This window comes from Sinocyclocheilus anshuiensis, unplaced genomic scaffold, assembly GCF_001515605.1.
Source record: "Sinocyclocheilus anshuiensis isolate Anshui unplaced genomic scaffold, SAMN03320099.WGS_v1.1 scaffold930, whole genome shotgun sequence".
Lineage (NCBI taxonomy): Eukaryota > Metazoa > Chordata > Actinopteri > Cypriniformes > Cyprinidae > Sinocyclocheilus > Sinocyclocheilus anshuiensis.
Window position 1 is genome coordinate 498,350 of NW_015539900.1, and position 17,900 is coordinate 516,249.

The following is a 17,900-nucleotide window of genomic DNA, read 5'->3' on the forward strand; positions in this document are numbered from 1 at the left end:
GCGCATTAAATATCGCATGCGATTTATCGTGCAGCCCTATTTTATACCATCATTTACTCACTCAAAATTTGTTTTAACCCTGAATGAGTTTCTTTCTTCTGCTGAACATAAATGCTATTTTGAAGAGCGTGGAAAACCAAACAGTTGCTGGTCCACAGTGACTTATTTCCTACTATCAAATTCAATGTGGACCAGCAACTGTTTGGTTACCCACATTCTTCAAAATATCATCTTTTGTGTTCAGCACAAGAAAAAAAATGAATACAGGTTTGTGACAACATGTAAGTAAATAATAACAGAAAATAATTTTAGGGTGAACAATCGGCAGCATGTTTAGTACTGTGCCTTTAAGAGCTGCGCATCTAATATACAGACACGCATACGTCTTTCTCTCAACTGTTCTTCTCAACTTTAATTTTAGACAATCAACTGAGTCTATATGTAAACCTTGTGTGTTTTGATAGTATTAGCGCAAAAGATAACTTTTTTATCAAAAGGTTTTTTAGTTCACGCGCTTCGGGTGTAGGTGATCAGAAAACATGCACGCCAGAACAGCACGCGAATGAAACGTTTAACCGGCAAGGCTTTAAAGCAGATGTGAATAAGTGCAGTGTCCCGTGTAGGGTTGGGTATCGTTTGAATTTCATCGATTCCGATTCCGGTTCCGATTCTGCTTATTGATTCCGATTCTTATCGATTCCTAATTCCGATTCCAATAAGATAAAAAAATCCATTAAACAAATTTTAAGTCAAATATTTAGATATATTCAATCATATTTATTCTGTTTTATGTCTATGGTTTTATCAAAAAAATACCACAGAAAAAAACAACTAGAGTAATATAAATTTCAAACATTAAATTGTTAAAGACAAGTAAACAAATTAATTAGCAATAGCATAAATAAATAAAACTGAACAAATGTCAGGCACAGAAATTGAAATCAAAAGTTTAAAAACACTAGTTTTCTTTTCATAAATAAAATATTGATTAATCCTCATTAAATTTACGAAAGATATTCAGTCAGTTAATGATTTTCTTTTGTTCTTTGACTAACATTAATGATAGGCAGCACGTTTATTAGACGGCTGTCTCTTTAACACCGAACACACACAGATCTAAAAATACTGTTACACGTGCGTTTTCTTTCTCATCGGTTTACGTTCACTTAAGACAAAAAAACGGCTGTGTTTATGATGATATACTGACGTATTTCGTGCATACTGGTCGATAAATGTGAAAGAGAAGTCAGTTCTGGCCCGGAACAACCTTTGTGGAAATGCACGGAACAGTTCGAGAACGGACACAGGTCGGGAACCTGCATCGGGACCACTGTTCTCTGTGCTCGCGCTTCAGATGTGTGCGCTGCACACAAACAGTGTGCAAGTTCTTTCCCTTCCTGCACTTAAATAGTTTAAAATCACATTCAAATGCGAACGCGGGAATCGCTAAGCGGAATCGAAATGCACATGTCTTATGGAATACCCGATTATTGGAAATTTGGAACCGGTTCTCGATACCCAACCCTAGTCCCGTGAGAGTAACTCTACCGCTGAATTAACACTGATGTGAATGTATGTCGCATTGTAGCCTACAGTATATTGAGATTGAGACAGAGGCACCAGAACTGTAACTGATTGAATGTACACTGTACGATACTACGATATTTCTTCAAAAGCAGATTGTGGAGACATTTTTATCGTCCACGATCAAAAATCGTCATATCGCACACCCCCCTACTACAAGACTGATTTCAAATTTAGAACTTTCAGAAAAAAAAAAAAACATTTTAAATACAAGGAGAAATAGACATTTTTACACCAATTTGCACAGAATGGAAATAAGACAGAATAATTCTCACTTCCTCCTCTTACACTCTTTTGTGTTCTGGCAATTTCATTCTATGTTGTTGGCTGTTTTCTTGCTCATTGGGACAATGCTCAACCCTGACAAGCGGTCAGATTTCAAACCAGTTTGAAACATTCAAAATCATTCCAAACCTGTGAAATGTTTTTTAAAAACCTAAAATACTTCAGGGTGACAGGTTGGTCTTCTTGTGACAAGTGTGAGCTTGGCATTGGTGTCAAAAAATTGGCAGTACCAATGAAAATTTCCACACCAGCACATTCCTAATAGGTACAGAAATTACTTAACACCCAAGTCAGCGGTGGGTTGAGATTGCTTGTCCATTTCTATGGAAACTGCTTGTGAACTCAAGAACCAGCTATATTCCAATCCATTTTTCATTACATAACATTAATATTTAATTTTTTAATCACAAAACATTTCTTGCTGGAATATGAAGCAAGGCTCCTTAGAGCATCCACAAATCAGTAATAATCGATTGAAACATAAATTAGACTTCACACTGACTCACCCACAAATTTCTGGCTTTTCCAGCTTTCCTCCAGCCATTCTGGAGTGACTATGTGCTTGACTACGGATACGGCAGTGAGGAACTTCACAGTTCTTGTCACTTTGTTAGCAACCAGATGAGTGCACTTCTGAGCGCTGTCAGCCACTTCCCCTCCAAGATCATACAATTTCTGCAGCCAAGGAGGAGAGAGAAAGAGAGATGATAAAAGGATGCAGGGAAGGGCGAGCAGAACACCATGAGGGTTACTTACTGAAGCGCATCTGAATGGAGCAATATACAGTGCCTTGCGAAAGTATTCATTTTTTTCACGTTTTGTTATGTTGCTGCCTTATGTTAAACTGCTTTAAATTACTTTTTTTCCACATCGATCCACACTCCATACACCATAATGGTAAAGCAAAAAACAGGTCTTTAACATCTTTGCAAATTTATTAAAAATAAAACACTTAAATGATTCCATTGCATAAGTATTCATATCAGTACTCAATTCATTATCTGGGACAGTTGAAATTTAGCTCAGGAGCATTCATATTGCTTATAGATGTTACTACACTTCGAGTGAAGTTAACATGTGGCAAATTCAATTGAATGGGTATGATTTGGAAAGGCACACATGTCTTAATAATAGGTCTAACAGCTAATAATGCATATCAGAGCAAAAACCAAGCCCTGAAGTCAAAAAAAACTGCCTGTAGAGCTCAGAAACAGGTTTGCGTCAAGCCACACATCTGGAGAAGAGCTGAAGCTTCATTGAAGGTTCACAGAAGCATGTAGTCTCTTTTACCCTTAATGGAAGACGTTTGAAACAACCAGGACTCTTCCTAGAGCTGGCCTCCTGGCCAAACTGAGCAATTGATGGAGAAGGGTTTGAGTGGTGACCAAGAACCTGATGGTCACTCTAGTTGAGCTCCATGATCGTATGTGGAGATAGGAGAAATCTACAGAAGGACAAACATCACTGCAACACTCCACTGATCTGGGCTTTATGGCGGTGTGGCCAAACTCAATCCTCTCTTCAGTGAAGACGCATGAAAACACACTTAGAATTTGCAAAAAAGCACCTAAAGGACCATCAGACTGTGAGAAACAATATTCTCTGGCCTGATGAACCTCAATTCCAAGCATCGTGTTTGAAGGAAACCAGGCACTGCTCATCACCTGCAGAGCACCATCCCTAAAGTAAAGTGTGCTGGTAGCAGCCTCATGCTGTGGGGCTTTTTTTCAGCGGCAGGGACTGAGGGACTCATCAGAGTAGAAGAAAAGCTCAATGCACCAAAATATTGAGAAAGCCTTAATGAAAACCCAGTCTAGAGCATTCAGAACCTTAGACTGGGCAGAAGGTTCACCTTCCAGCAGGACAATGACCCTAAGCACACAGCAAGAGTGGCTTATAGACAACTCTGTGAATGTCCTTGAGTGGCCCAGCCTGAGCCTGGGATTGAACCCAGTCAAATATTTCTGGAGAAACCTGAAAATGTGTGTCCACCCCCATCCAACCTGACATCCAAGTTTGAGAGGTGAAGAGATGAGGAGAAGGATGGCAGATAATTGCCAAATGCTGATGAGCAAAGCTTGTCGCATCAAACAAAAAAGACTTGAGGATGTAAAGGTGCTTCGGCAAAATATTTAGCTGAATACTGAATGAATACTTATGCAATGTACTTATTTCAGTATTTTTTTTTAATTTTAATAAATTTATGAAGTTGTGACAATTCTGTTTTTGCTTTGTCAATATGGTGTATGGAGTGTAGATTGATGTGGGGAAAAAAGTAATTTAAAGCAGTTTAACAAAAGGCAGCAACATAACAAAACGTGAAAAAAATTATTACAACAGAACTTGTATTTCTCAGTGCTCTCGAACAGTTCAGAGGAAATGAGCTCATGACCATTTTACAAACATGTTCATTTTCAGAGCTTTCCAGCAGCCTTGAGAGCTGCCAGCTAGACACAATGCAACTAGAGACATTTTGTTACTTCTTAAAACTATGTCAGTGTCATTAACTTTTCTTTACTGCTTACAAAAAGAGTGCATGTGTTTAGTTACCTTTATGTACTGCTGTGCATGCAGAGGTTCGAAGCCTGTGAAAAGCACGTAAGGTGTGGACTCGTGTGGAAGCTTTTTAGTAGGTGTTGGCAACTCTTCTAACCTGCAAAAGAAGAGAAAGCGTTATTTGTCCAGCATTCTGCCCTGGAAATTTTTTATTATAATTAATAACACTATTTTAATCTTCTATTTTTTATCCTTTTTGTCCCCCATTTAAGCCTAAAATAGGCATAAGCTAGCGTATGTGCATGAAGCAAATTTCATCACCAGAGCATGCGCATACAGGTTTCTCAAACTGCGCATGCCCTGTACACTCAGCTCACACATGCACCTTTAATGTTTTATAATGCACTTTTCTTATGCTACTGTGTGTATATGGCAAGGTATGCTTGTATGTCCTCCAGGAAATTTTAGTTTTTCTGCCAGGCTGTTGCTGAGAGTAAGAACTTGTTCATGTAATAATTAGTCTCACAGTAAAAATAATTTGGACATTATAGAGAAAATTCAGAAACAGAAAATTCTGGGGAAAAACTGGATCTGGAAACAGTACAGTCTTGATTCAACCATACAGCTCTAACAATCTTTCACTGTTTGAACTCACTTGGGCCTCTTGTTGGGCGGCTGTGAGCCGACATCAGCCTGTTTTTGTTTCAGCTGCAGACGTAAGCTCTGTGTGAGGCGACAACAAAAAAGATGACTGTGAGTCTCAACACATACACCTCTGCCCAGACATGCTGTTACATGTGTATCCGCTGGGGACTTTCACTGCAAGGCTCAAGCATCACAAATGAGAGCAAGCAATCAGAGTGAGTCCGTGTGAGAGCCCACTCACCGCCAACGCCTCCGGTGAGATCTTCACAGCAATACGCCAAGCACCTGACCGCAAAAATGAGAGCATGTTATGTTCTACCTCCTCAATAGCTTGGAAATCTGGCAGCTATAACATCGCAATAACTCAAAATTACATTGCTGTTTGGCATAAAGCTTACTCAGAAGGTTGTGCACAAGATGAGGGTTGGGTGCCAGCGGTTCAGGCAAATTGAACTGGGAGTATCTGCTGTGCTGGATTTGCCGCAGAGCCTCAAAGTGCCCCAGTAGGATGTCACACAGCCATTGGGCGTTCACACATGGGATCCTCCACTCCTTTGCCTTCTCGTATTTCAGCCCACTCGGTCTGATGCCATTGAAAGAGGGGGCATTGCATATATAAATAATAAGACTGAGCTTTCAGAAAGATATGAAACAATTAATGTGATTTGTCGTTTTTAATATATTTGCTCAATTGTTACAGTAAAAACTTTAATAACTGCCTTATAAGAGAATTCAAAATTAAACTGCCTTGGGAGAGGCATCGTTGAAAAAAATAACAGTAATGATATTAACCACTGAAAGAAAACAACAGTTTACTATACTTCTATAAGCTGTCATAGTGAGAAAAAACTCTAGATTTGCTACAGAAAGAAACAGGGAAGGCAAAAAAAGGCAAAAAATCTTCAGAAGTGAACCAGTTGAAAAACGGCAACAACTGGAGACTGCACTGGATCTTACTCTTTACAGATGAGTACAGTGTTGCTACGACAAAGATAGCCTGTGTATCGGGCTCCTGCTAGATAGGCCATGAGCTTCAAATCATCACGATCACTGTCCACGAATCCAGTCACAGAAATAATCTGTTACAACAAAAAGTAAACACAATATCAGATAATGACACTAAAGTTCATGTATACACCGCTCAAATGTATGATAAACTGAGTAATAATAGCACATGATTGGGTCTGATGTTGAACTACAGCCACTGAACAGAAAGACTGGTTGTTACATGCTGCGAGCAGGGTTTGGCCCCTGGAGGGAAGCTGAAAGGAAGATGAAGGGTCCTGTGAGGGGGAACCATTCTCTTCTTCTTGAGAACAGTGTTAAGCCAGTGAGCCGTCACACAACGTTTTCCCTCTCTCAGAGCCTGGCACAGGAAAAACAGTTAAATAACAGATCATTAGTAAATGTCACGACTGAGAGTAGCCTAACATTCAGGATGTTTTCCCACCAATTAAACCACAATGCATTTGAACAGACGGTAAGGATAATGTATAATGTATGCTTCTTTTCAAAACAAGCTTTTATGTTTACCTGGACATAGGTATTGCTGGCTTGACTCTCACAAAGTAAATGAGTGCAGCGGCTGAGAGTAGAGTCCACAGTCCCTCCATTTGCCTGAATGATCTGTGTGCAAAATAACAATGTCTTATTTGCATTCTGCCAGAAAAAAATAAAAAATCTAACAGGATGTTTAAGTAAGAAGTGGATTTCAAATATGTACCTTTCTACTGATATTCTAAAATACTATTTCATAATTTGATAGTCACATAATTTAGTCCCAACACATAATTTTCTATTTAAGACACTTATTCATTTAATTCATGCATTTTCCTGATGCTTGAAAAAGTCCATTATTTAATTAACGTAATTCCTCCAACTAAATACATTTTGTTGCACTGGAGCTTTCTGTTATTGCTGTGGAGTTTTCTGTCTATTTTTTTCAGAACCACTTTCCAATACAGTCTTAATATATAATATATATTAATATATATTCAATATTCAATAGCTGTTGATACATGCTTAATATTAAGGATTTTTTTAATTACTTTACTCAATTTTTGCATAAGTAGAAAAAAGTCAACTAAATACATTTTGTTGCACTGGAGCTTTCTGTTATTGCTGTGGAGTTTTCTGTCTTATTTTTTTCAGAACCACTTTCCAATACAGTCTTAATATATAATATATATTAATATATATTCAATATTCAATAGCTGTTGATACATGCTTAATATTAAGGATTTTTTTAATTACTTTACTCAATTTTTGCATAAGTAGAAAAAAGTATATTCATTCAAACATATAATAATGCCTATGGATTATTTTTTTGTTTTTTTTCCTGTAAGAAAACATTAATTTACATGAATTTTCCTGGTCTAAAATTAAAATTTTCAAGTTAAAATAAGAAATTAAAACTTCAAGAAAAAAAAAAAAAGTTTAATTAAAAACCCAACTAAAATGATAAATATTTTGATTTTTAGTTGTTTAGCTTATTATCATTCACGTTTTGTCTTATTTTAAGTCATCTTGAGGCCCCTGGTTGAGAACCACTGCTCTAAACTTCGGAATACTGGACGAAAATTTGGTCTTAAAGTACAAGTATGGAAAAAAACAACATATTTTGGAGTGACAAATTTAGGATTGTCTGAGGTGCGGTGGAGTCATTTACCCTTTTCCATGTGGCCAGTAACTGTTTATCAGTCATCTGTTCTGGATAGTCTGCAATTGCAAAGATACAGCCAACCAGGAATCCCTCTTCAGGGACTGAAAAAAAATGCATGATGTTAAATTCCCCTGGCATATTGTAAGTCAATCCATTCAGGAGAAATCACTGTTTCAGTTAGCTAAAATTTGAGACTCCACATACATCTCAATAACAAAGACTATTTCTATTTCTATTATAACTATTTCTATTGTGCTATCACAAAGCAGCAGCCGCTGCACTTACTGTCTTGGCCAGGCTCGTGCCCGAACAGCTGGTGCAGCTGCGCAGGCATCACTGGAGGTTGCAGCATGGTCTGGGTCTGATGTTGAGTAATCTGCTGGTTCTGATGTTGTAGAGACTGCTGGTTCTGCAGATGCTGCTGTTGCATTTGCTGCTGTTGTTGCAGCTGTTGCATGTGCTGCTGTTGGAGTTGCTGTTGTAAGAAATGTTGTTGTTGCTGCAAATGCTGTTGGTGCATCTGCTGCTGGTTTTGCTGCTGCTGCTGCTGTTGTTGTTGTTGTTGTTGTTGCTGCTGCTGTTGCTGTTGTAACTGCAACCGGAGCCTATGCTGCTGTTGTAACTGCTGCAACTGTTGTTGCAATGCTTGTTGCTGCTGCAAGGGTGGTCTTGGGAGCTGCTGTGGTCGCATTTGTTGCTGTGGGAATGTGTGTTGTTGTTGTTGTTGTTGTGCATACATCTGTTGATGCATCTGCTGCTGTAAGAACTGATGCGACTGCTGAGGCATTTGAGGGAAGCCTTGCTGCGGCGGCTGCTGCTGCTGCTGTTGCTGCTGTTGCTGCGGTTGCTGCGGTTGCTGCTGCTGCTGATGGTGATGCATCTGCATGACCTGTGGCAGCATCATAGGATGCTGTTGTGCCATCTGTTGCGGGTGCTGCTGTTGCTGTTGTGGTAGCTGATGTGACTGTTGTTGCTGTATTAACTGCTGCTGTGCTTCAGGCGGTAGTTGCTGCTGGGTCTTAACTGAATTAAACAGAAGCTGGTTGGGAACACCAGGCTGGCCTTGATTTCCCAGGTGCTCCACCACACCTTTAGAGGAGGCTGAAAGACTTTGGAGGATCTGAAATTACAGAATAAAAATAAATAAATAAAAAATTCAGCTTTGCCATAACAGGAATTACATTTTAAAGTTCAAATTACATTTGAACAGAACTACATTTTAAAATATATTAAAATAGAAAAAAGGTTACTTTAATCTGTAATAATATTTCACAATATTATTGTTTTTTTACTGTATTCTGAACAAATAAATGACACTTCAAAAATGTATTTCAAATATTTAAAAAAATTACCAACCCCAAACTTTTGAACAGTAGAGTACATACCAGAATTTCTACAAGTGGACACATTTCTATTGTCACACGTTACAACTAGCCATAGAACCAGCCCTAATTACTTGATAAATTGAGGAGAATTTCTACTTTAATGTAAACTACATTCTAGTATTGTCAAAAGTACCGACCGCGATACCATTAGGTACTGACATTTTAAAAATGTCCATTTCCCACTAAGATTTGAGCGCTATTGAGCAGATTCTGAAACAGCGCTGATTGGTCATTGTGTTCACGCACTTAACAGATATGACTGTAATTGGCTACAGAAGCACACGGGAGCATTTGAAAGCCATGACTAGGCTCATGTACAAGGCTCCCGTGTCCTTCTGTGTGAGCGCTCGGTGAAAAGCGTTAAGCGATTATCATTGTAGCCAATCACAGTCATATCTGCTGAGCGTGTGAACACAATGACTAGGGATGTCAGTTTTCGATCATTTCCATGATTGATCGTCGTTTAAATTAACGATCAATTAATCGATTAATCGTTAACCTTAATGCTGCAAATCGATCATCGATTAATCGTTGACATCCCTAACAATGACCAATCAGCGCTGTGTAAGAATCTGCTCAACAGCGCTCAAATCTTAGCGGGAAATAGATGTTTTTAAAATTTCAGTACCGAACAGCATCATGGTTGGTACTGTTGACAACACTACTACATTCAAAACCAAGCTTCTTACATGTGCCACATTGGAGGGTCGCGAGACCTGTTGCGTGTCTGTGTTGTTAGTAATGTTCCTCAGAGTCCTAGCAGCTGGATTCCAACCACCCATGACATCCGATCTCTCCACCCCTAGAGGCACACCTCCACCTGCGCCGACCAGCCGAACATCTGGTGGCCCAAAGCCTCCAGGTACAGGTGGGACATTGGCACAGAGATTGATCAGACCGGTTTCTTTGCCAGGTTGTAGTCGACGCTTGGCGGGGCCAGGCTGTGGCACCTCAGCTGGGGTCCAGTTCAGGTTACGGTCCTCCTTCTCTGTGGACGAGTCATCAGAGTCATCGAACATCAACTCTGATTTGCGCTCATGTTTCGATGAGGGTGAACGACTACGCCTGCCTACTGGGGAAGCATCGCGGGATGATGTAGGGCTAGACCGCCGGCTGTGAGGTGAGCGTCTGTCACTGTAGCTGCCTTCAGAACGTGAGCTCCTTTCATACTCGCTGCCTTCCTCTTCTGGTGCCTCATATACTGTAAGACGTGGGTGATACAGAGTCTCATCCTTCCTGTTCTTTTCTTTTACGGAGTCCAAAATCCATTCTGGAGTTACTATTTTAATGTTGCTATGCCGCAAAGCACATTCATACTTGGCCTGGAAAAGACAGAAAACCCCACATTAGAAACAAATTACACTAATCAAAACTAAACACTTAACAAAAACTGCAATATTGCCCAGTGCAATTATCAAATCACAAAGGTTGCAATTTAATTAAATTATATGCGCTGTGGTTCACAGAAAAATGCTGTTCCAGATTAAATAATTTCTGCATGTGCAGCAAGTTTGGGTTGCTTATAATGTGCATTTGGGAGCGCAAAATTCGCCAACCATCTTTCCAAACTTGTAAAGAGAAGCTCTCAACTGACTGTTGTCAACAAAAGAGAACCTTTAAGGGCTTCATGCTGTTTTCTGCCAAAATAAAAATAGTTATACTGTAAAATAAATTTATTATTTTTTATTGTAAGTTTATTATACGTTTATTTTACAGTGAAACATGAAAAAAGTAATATTACACATCTTGCTTAATATTAATACTATTTTAATGTTACTATTATTATATAATCATATAGCTATAAAAACATTTTTGGCCAAATTGTGCAGACCTACAAACAAACCTGGAGCTTTTATTATTATTATTAATAATAATAATAATAACAAACAATTTTTATCTGAAAAATTGAAGCCTTACATTACAGCATGAGACTGATCAAATATTTTGTGTTTGACAGATACATTAATGAATGCTGAAAAATCCACAACTTCATCACTGATCACTGCAGTGGTTATATATTTTCATTATATTTGTTGAAGTACACAAGGGTTTTCTCAATATTATGAGTTAAATCAGAAAGGTTTCTGCATGCTCACTAGATAATACCAATGACATTTGTTTAGTTACGAAGGCTACGTTTACACGACAACGATGTATTCAAAAACTGAAAAGTTTTTCCCTTGCATTTTTAAAAAGTTTCACGTATACACGACAACGTTTTCAAAACGATTCGCGTTTATACATAAACGGCCAAAAACGCTGTATTACGTATGCCAGGCCAGTAGTTGGCGCTGTCACCTTGTTAGTAAACAGTACCTGTAGGGAAGTGACGATTATATGTTGTATATGATGCATCTCCGCTGTTGGTTGTAATATTGGTGAAGTAAATCCACACTTTGCTGAAGAAGCGTTAGCAAACTCTTGAGCAGCAACAACAGTACCATGTATTCCGCCATTGTTGTGTATGTTTGTTCGCGCTTGCCTTTAAAATCGACACGTACTGCGCATGTCTACATTAGGGATGTTCATTTTGGTTATTTTTCCTAACCGACACTCGTTAACCGATTATTAACCGTTAACCGACAAGATTATTTTAAATTCAAATTTCATTAAATTAGAAAGGATACGTGTCTGTGACCCATTTAAAAAAAATACTAACATTTACTAACATTCCCGGGGATTCATTTTACATGCGCAAAAAGCAGCAAACAACAGAACATGAGGATTCACATGGTCATATCACATCACGCACCTGCAGTGCTTCTGCGAGTGGAGAAAAACATAATAAAGCTAGGCTATAGGCCTATATATATAACGATAAATTGGCATATACGAGAAATATATCATTTTTGTGCTGCGCGAAAGGAAACAGACGGCAGAAAAATCCTATTTTTCTTTAGGCTTATTTTACAAAAGCACAAAGATTTGTTTTTATTGTGAATGTACACAAATAAAGGCAAACCTTTTACAATTCCGATTATCTTTATGACTAAAAGGAGTAGTTGCTTCCACTGTTAGAAGGAAAAAATTAAAATGGTTTTTCCGGTGGAATGCGGAGATTCAATCGTTCATTTGTGCGATATTCGCAGAAGCCTTACACAGTATTAACAAAAAAGAAAAAGAAAAAAGATGACTAACTTGTAAGACCAGTCTAAGATGTTTATGCAACTGGACCTGGCCAGTTGCATAAACTTAGCCACCATGTTAAGACTGTGTCTTAAGAACTAGTTTGACCAACTAGCAGCTGCCAAGGGGTAATCAGTCTTAATTTTCCAATACAAATAAGACTAATCAACCTTTTCATAACGGAATAAAAAAAGTTATGACCAGTCTTGAAGAAAAAAATTAGATGACTAACTTTTTAAGACTAGGTTAGGCTACGTTTACACGACAACGATGTAGTCAAAAACTTAAAAGTTTTTCCCTTGCGTTTTTAAAAATGTTCACGTATACACGACAACGTTTTCAAAACGATTTGCGTTTACACATATCTGCGAAAACGGCCAAAAACGCTGTATTATATATGCCAGGCTAGTAGTTGGCGCTGTCACCTTGTTAGTAAACAGTACCTGTAGGGAAGTGATGATTATATGATGTATACGATGCGTCTCCACTGTTGGTTGTAATATTGGTGAAGTAAATCCACACTTTGCTGAAGAAGCATTAGCAAACTCTTGAGCAGCAACAACAGTACCATGTATTCCGCCATTGTTGTGTATGTTTGTTCGCGCTTGCCTTTAAAATCGACACGTACTGCGCATGTCTACATTAGGGATGTTCATTTTGGTTATTTTTCCTAACCGACACTCGTTAACCGATTATTAACCGTTAACCGACAAGATTATTTTAAATTCAAATTTCATTAAATTAGAAAGGATACGTGTCTGTGACCCATTTAAAAAAAATACTAACATTTACTAACATTCCCGGGGATTCATTTTACATGCGCAAAAAGCAGCAAACAACAGAACATGAGGATTCACATGGTCATATCACATCACGCACCTGCAGTGCTTCTGCGAGTGGAGAAAAACATAATAAAGCTAGGCTATAGGCCTATATATATAACGATAAATTGGCATATACGAGAAATATATCATTTTTGTGCTGCGCGAAAGGAAACAGACGGCAGAAAAATCCTATTTTTCTTTAGGCTTATTTTACAAAAGCACAAAGATTTGTTTTTATTGTGAATGTACACAAATAACAACATTGGTTTCAGTTTTGTTTTAGCCTAAATGAATTTGTTTTGGCTTGTCGTTTATATTGCTATAGCTTCTTATATTTTTAATTCTTGTTCTTTTCTAAATACTGTTAATTGAAAGGATTTGTTGTGGAGTGAGGGGAACTCAAATCACCGAGCTATGTTTACAGTGTTTATTATAATGTTTGTAAACATTTAGTGTCTGCATTAGGCCTATTTCTGAATGAAATAATAAAATGCAACTTAGGTTTTTTTTTCCTCTAAAAAATGCAATTTTTTAAATACGCGTAGCGTATTTCTACCATGCAGCAAACCTTTTTAAATATTTTGATAAATTACAAAAATATTACAATAAAAAAAAAGACTTTTTAAACCGTTTAACTGATTTGTATGAATAGGTCAAAATTCTTCACGGTCGGTTAACGGTTAACCGGTTAAAATGAACATCCCTAGCCTACATACCTAACACGTACTACGCACGCGCATGACGTCACCGTTTTCAAAGATTCCTGTATTGGGTGTTTACACAGAAATGATAACGGTGGCGTCTTCAAAAACTTGCACTTTGAAACCCGTTTTCAAAAATATGCGTTTTCAGTCCCCAAAACGCTGTTGTCGTGTAAACGAACATGCAAAACGCATAAAAAGTTTCCCGTTTTTGGCTGAAAACGTTGTCGTGTAAACGGCCCCTAAGAGTAGCCCATAAAAGGCAGGCTTTGAAAACCTAGACGGTTAAGATGGTGGGTTATAAAACTGACCCTTTTTTGACTTCAAAAACAGACCCAATAAAATAAAGCCAGCAATCTAGTTCCATCCCTCAATTGATCCAATAGCAAACAAACCAGACATAAACCAAGACTGAGTCTTCCAGAGAGCAGCTGTTAAAGGCACTCTATTAGTCGTAAACTTTAACTGAGCCGCTGGATCTCACACACCTCCCCCACTTTACTTTGGAGAGTGGAGATTAAGACTTTGTATTGATGTACCATGCCTTCAGTATTAGTAAAAACGCAACAGCCTAACCTGACTGACATCTAACTACCATTAGTAAACATTGATTATATGCATTAAAACAGACATGCGCTTACCCCCTTCGGTTCAGGCACAACCAGATGTGTGCACTTCTTGTTGAAGTGGAGCTGACCGTCACCTCCATAGAATGTTACAAAGGCCCAAAGTGTGTTGAGATCCTCTGACAGCTATAAAAATGACAAGACTGGTAAATACTAAAATCGATCCTGCTGCCTGACAATGACAGATGACAATATGTAGATTTGAATGAATTGGCAGAATATGCAGGCGCAACTTACATGTGGCAGACAAGCTGTAACACCAAAGAACACTTGTCCTGACTCTGGGGAAAATCCTGTAACTCTGATTGATTACCAGTCAAGATAAATAAACATCATGCTATTCATCTTTAACTAGTCATCAGTTGCTAAATTATTATAAATCATAAATATAATTATAAATTAAACAGTTGCATTAAGTTGATGCGTTACATGTTGGGGTCAAATTAGACATCACAACTGCGGACTTTCAAACCCATTAATCATGGAAGGATACGGTAGCAGGTCTCCACATTTGACAGACAGGATCACCCAGCTCGGCTGAAACAGAAAGCATTGTGAATGTTCAACACTGCAACACATTTTCATTAGTAACAGTAAGTGACCACATCCAATACAAGCAGGAGATCAGTCTAAATTATTTCCAACAGACCGTTATAAATGTCTTTAAAACCTTTCAGTGCCATATTATGCGTTTACCTTCACAACAGGCAAGTCAAAGACCTCTCTGGATTCCCCGACCTCTGGATTGTCCCCATCTTCTGCTATAATGTGGGTGGCGAGGGCATTGTAAGACACTTCTTTTCCTTTCCCAGCTTTCAGAAGTTCTACAACCTATCAGCAAATGTCAGGAATTTATCATTACCATATCAGTCAAATAACAGACAATTTATAAAATAAAACATTATCTGTTTGCTGCTAGCTCTTAATTGATGTACCAGGAACTCTATACAAATCATGCAAGAAAGTAATCTAAATATAAATGAAAACTGCAAAAAATCCCAATAAGACAACTGAGAGCAAAGGTCCATAATGAAGCCAAAAGACACTATGATACACACAGAAAGGAGGGCTACATATGCTAACGTTATTTTATTTGTTCGACTTCCTATTTTAGATAAAAGCTAGCTACCATTGGCTGGATCAATCACACAGTCGCAAATAAATCGCTAAAACAACTCAAAGATGAGCCCAACGTGAGAAGTGTCGCATTGTTGTCACTGACAATGGCTAACATACTGACGACAGTTCTTTCGCTAACAGCAGATAAAGGCATCAGACATACGAAAGCGGGCGACTTGAATAAATAAAGCTAATTGTATTTAAGAATAACATTAAATACAATTTTGTCCATAGGTATCCTCTAGGTTTCACCATGTTATGAGAGTTGCTCTGGGTTAGCCTTCATGCTAACACTAGTCAGTATCCAGTATTAGCCAAAAGGCTAAATGAATAGCCTACTACTGTTAAATGTACCTTCTGATCAATATCTCCCACCACATAGAACTTCACGTCCTTGAAAAGCTCTTCCGGTACTTTTAAGTCGTCTTCCGACATTGTTTTGACTGATTTAATTAATTTTACAGCAGAAAGTAAGCATTATGTTGCTGTCAGATTAGAGTACAACCGGCCTCATAGGAAAAGGGTACAGAAGCGCCAAAGAGGATTCGGCGGGCTCCAGACCCTTACATGTCTTTCGTGGGGGGAGATCAATATCTTTATGCAACTACGTCTGGTAAATACATAATATACAAGCATAACATTCTAAATTCTTTTATCAGAAATAATTATTTTGTTTTTCATATCATTTTTTTTACTTAAATTATGCAGTTTTATTGAACGAAATATACTGCTTATTCCATAACACCCCTACTGTGGGCGGCGCGTCATCTTTTACGCGCTTATTTACATCAATTAAAGCGCCAAATATGAAACACTTCTATCTTCTGTATAACCAACACATTTTAAGTAGGAAGAAATGTAACTTTGAATTTAAATTTAAACGGATCTGTGATTTAGCTACACAGTTCTACACTTAAGTTTATTTTCATTTTAACTTGAAGTAATTAATATTTTATCACCATATACATCTATTTAGTTACCTTCAAGTTAAGGCATCAAACACTTTTTTTTAAAAAGCTATTAATAAGATCAATATGATGTAACAGGGTTGACAGTGACATATAACCTAGTGAAACTAGTCCAGATAATAAAATATTATGTTCACAAAAGCCTATGTAAATAAAAAAAATAAAATAAACAATCTTTAATTTCAGTATGCGCTGGCTGGCAGGGGACAGGCCAGAAGACATCTTTATGCATACGATATGTATTTAAAAAACTGGGAATTTTGTTGGTATTTAAAGAAAAATGACTTACATTCATATAAAGTTTAAATAACTATAGGCTAATTGGGAGCAGAAAAAAAGAGAAATATAAGCTATCCTGTCTTTGCAAATGCTGATATTTCTCTTTTTTACTGCTCCCAGTTTTCTTTCATTAGGTGTCCAAAACCAATAATACAACCAACTAATGAGGTATTCTGTATGTGTGTTTGTTTGTTTGCTTATTCCCTTTCTCTTGTCTGTTCATGTAGGCCTATGGCTGTTTGTGGCTCTTTTTTTTTCAATTTGAAATGCTCGAAAATCCACATAATACGAGGGTGAGCCAGGGTTATGTGTAGGTGCAGAGTAAATATCATGAAGTTTAGTTAGAAAATCATTTATTAGTGGTCCTTACTAATATAGCTTCAGGTCTGTGCGTATTTGTTTGCTTTTCACATGCTGAAATAGCTGCCTCAGTGAATGTAATTTCTCCTGTAGGCTACAAAAACTGCAGAAAGCTACAATCAAAAATGGAAGAAAAAATGTACACACAGCTACGCAACGTTTAACTGCACGTGAGAGCACAGCTCAGTGCAGCTGTCTATCTCACTGGGATTTGATATGGTAACGCTATGTTCTTAACCTTGCATCCATCCATGTGGTCTGCGCTGAGGTGGCGACTTGAGAAACTGCAGTAGCTCGGACGCGGTCACTCCTCTGAACACGAGATCCAGAGACTGACAGACAGTGTTCACTCAGGATGTTGTTTTCTACCGAATGGGGTGATACTGCCTTCGCTGAAGCAAAACTCTTCTTGCCTAAAGGTAAGTGGGAAGGGGAGGGAAACAATAACCAGCTGTGGTGAGATGCCGTTGAGTATGTGCGCGTGTAAATCCCGCAGAGTAACGTTATGTGAATGAATGATGCCGTATATTGAATGATGCTGTATTCGCGGAGATATGATAGTTGAAGTAATGTGAATGTCACGTGAAAGTAGTCTTTCCAAATCATTAGTGGGCTAAGTTTACTTGTATTACCAAAAATATTGCGAATCATTACTACAACTTTACTCAAACACTTTATGCAACTCAATTGTCACCCATAATTTTAAGAAAATCCTTTAAGCTGCCTCCAATGTATGTATATATATAGCCTATACGATATATATGTATATACGATAACTCTGCATGAAATAATGTTACAAATGTTTCTTTGAGTCGCGCGATGTGCAGAATTCAGATTTGT

The 17,900-nt window shown here is 38.0% G+C and overlaps 1 protein-coding gene across 2 annotated transcripts in view; it reads right to left on the reverse strand.

The window, feature by feature from the left end:
- LOC107686023 (PAX-interacting protein 1-like) overlaps window positions 1–15,981 on the reverse strand; it is a 20,485-nt gene extending 4,504 nt beyond the window's left edge. For both annotated transcript variants that reach the window (XM_016482818.1, XM_016482817.1), the window contains exons 1-16: window positions 15,808–15,981; window positions 15,031–15,165; window positions 14,828–14,871; window positions 14,572–14,635; window positions 14,350–14,460; window positions 9,747–10,379; window positions 7,958–8,792; window positions 7,679–7,773; window positions 6,544–6,636; window positions 6,239–6,376; window positions 5,968–6,089; window positions 5,409–5,593; window positions 5,252–5,295; window positions 5,021–5,088; window positions 4,420–4,522; window positions 2,376–2,544 (exon numbers count right to left, since the gene is read on the reverse strand). In XM_016482818.1, coding sequence (XP_016338304.1) covers window positions 2,376–2,544; window positions 4,420–4,522; window positions 5,021–5,088; window positions 5,252–5,295; window positions 5,409–5,593; window positions 5,968–6,089; window positions 6,239–6,376; window positions 6,544–6,636; window positions 7,679–7,773; window positions 7,958–8,792; window positions 9,747–10,379; window positions 14,350–14,460; window positions 14,572–14,635; window positions 14,828–14,871; window positions 15,031–15,165; window positions 15,808–15,888 — 2,920 coding nt within the window. In that variant the 5' untranslated portion in view covers window positions 15,889–15,981. The remainder of the gene's footprint in view (window positions 1–2,375; window positions 2,545–4,419; window positions 4,523–5,020; window positions 5,089–5,251; window positions 5,296–5,408; window positions 5,594–5,967; window positions 6,090–6,238; window positions 6,377–6,543; window positions 6,637–7,678; window positions 7,774–7,957; window positions 8,793–9,746; window positions 10,380–14,349; window positions 14,461–14,571; window positions 14,636–14,827; window positions 14,872–15,030; window positions 15,166–15,807) is intronic.
- Between the last annotated feature and the right edge of the window lie 1,919 nt (window positions 15,982–17,900).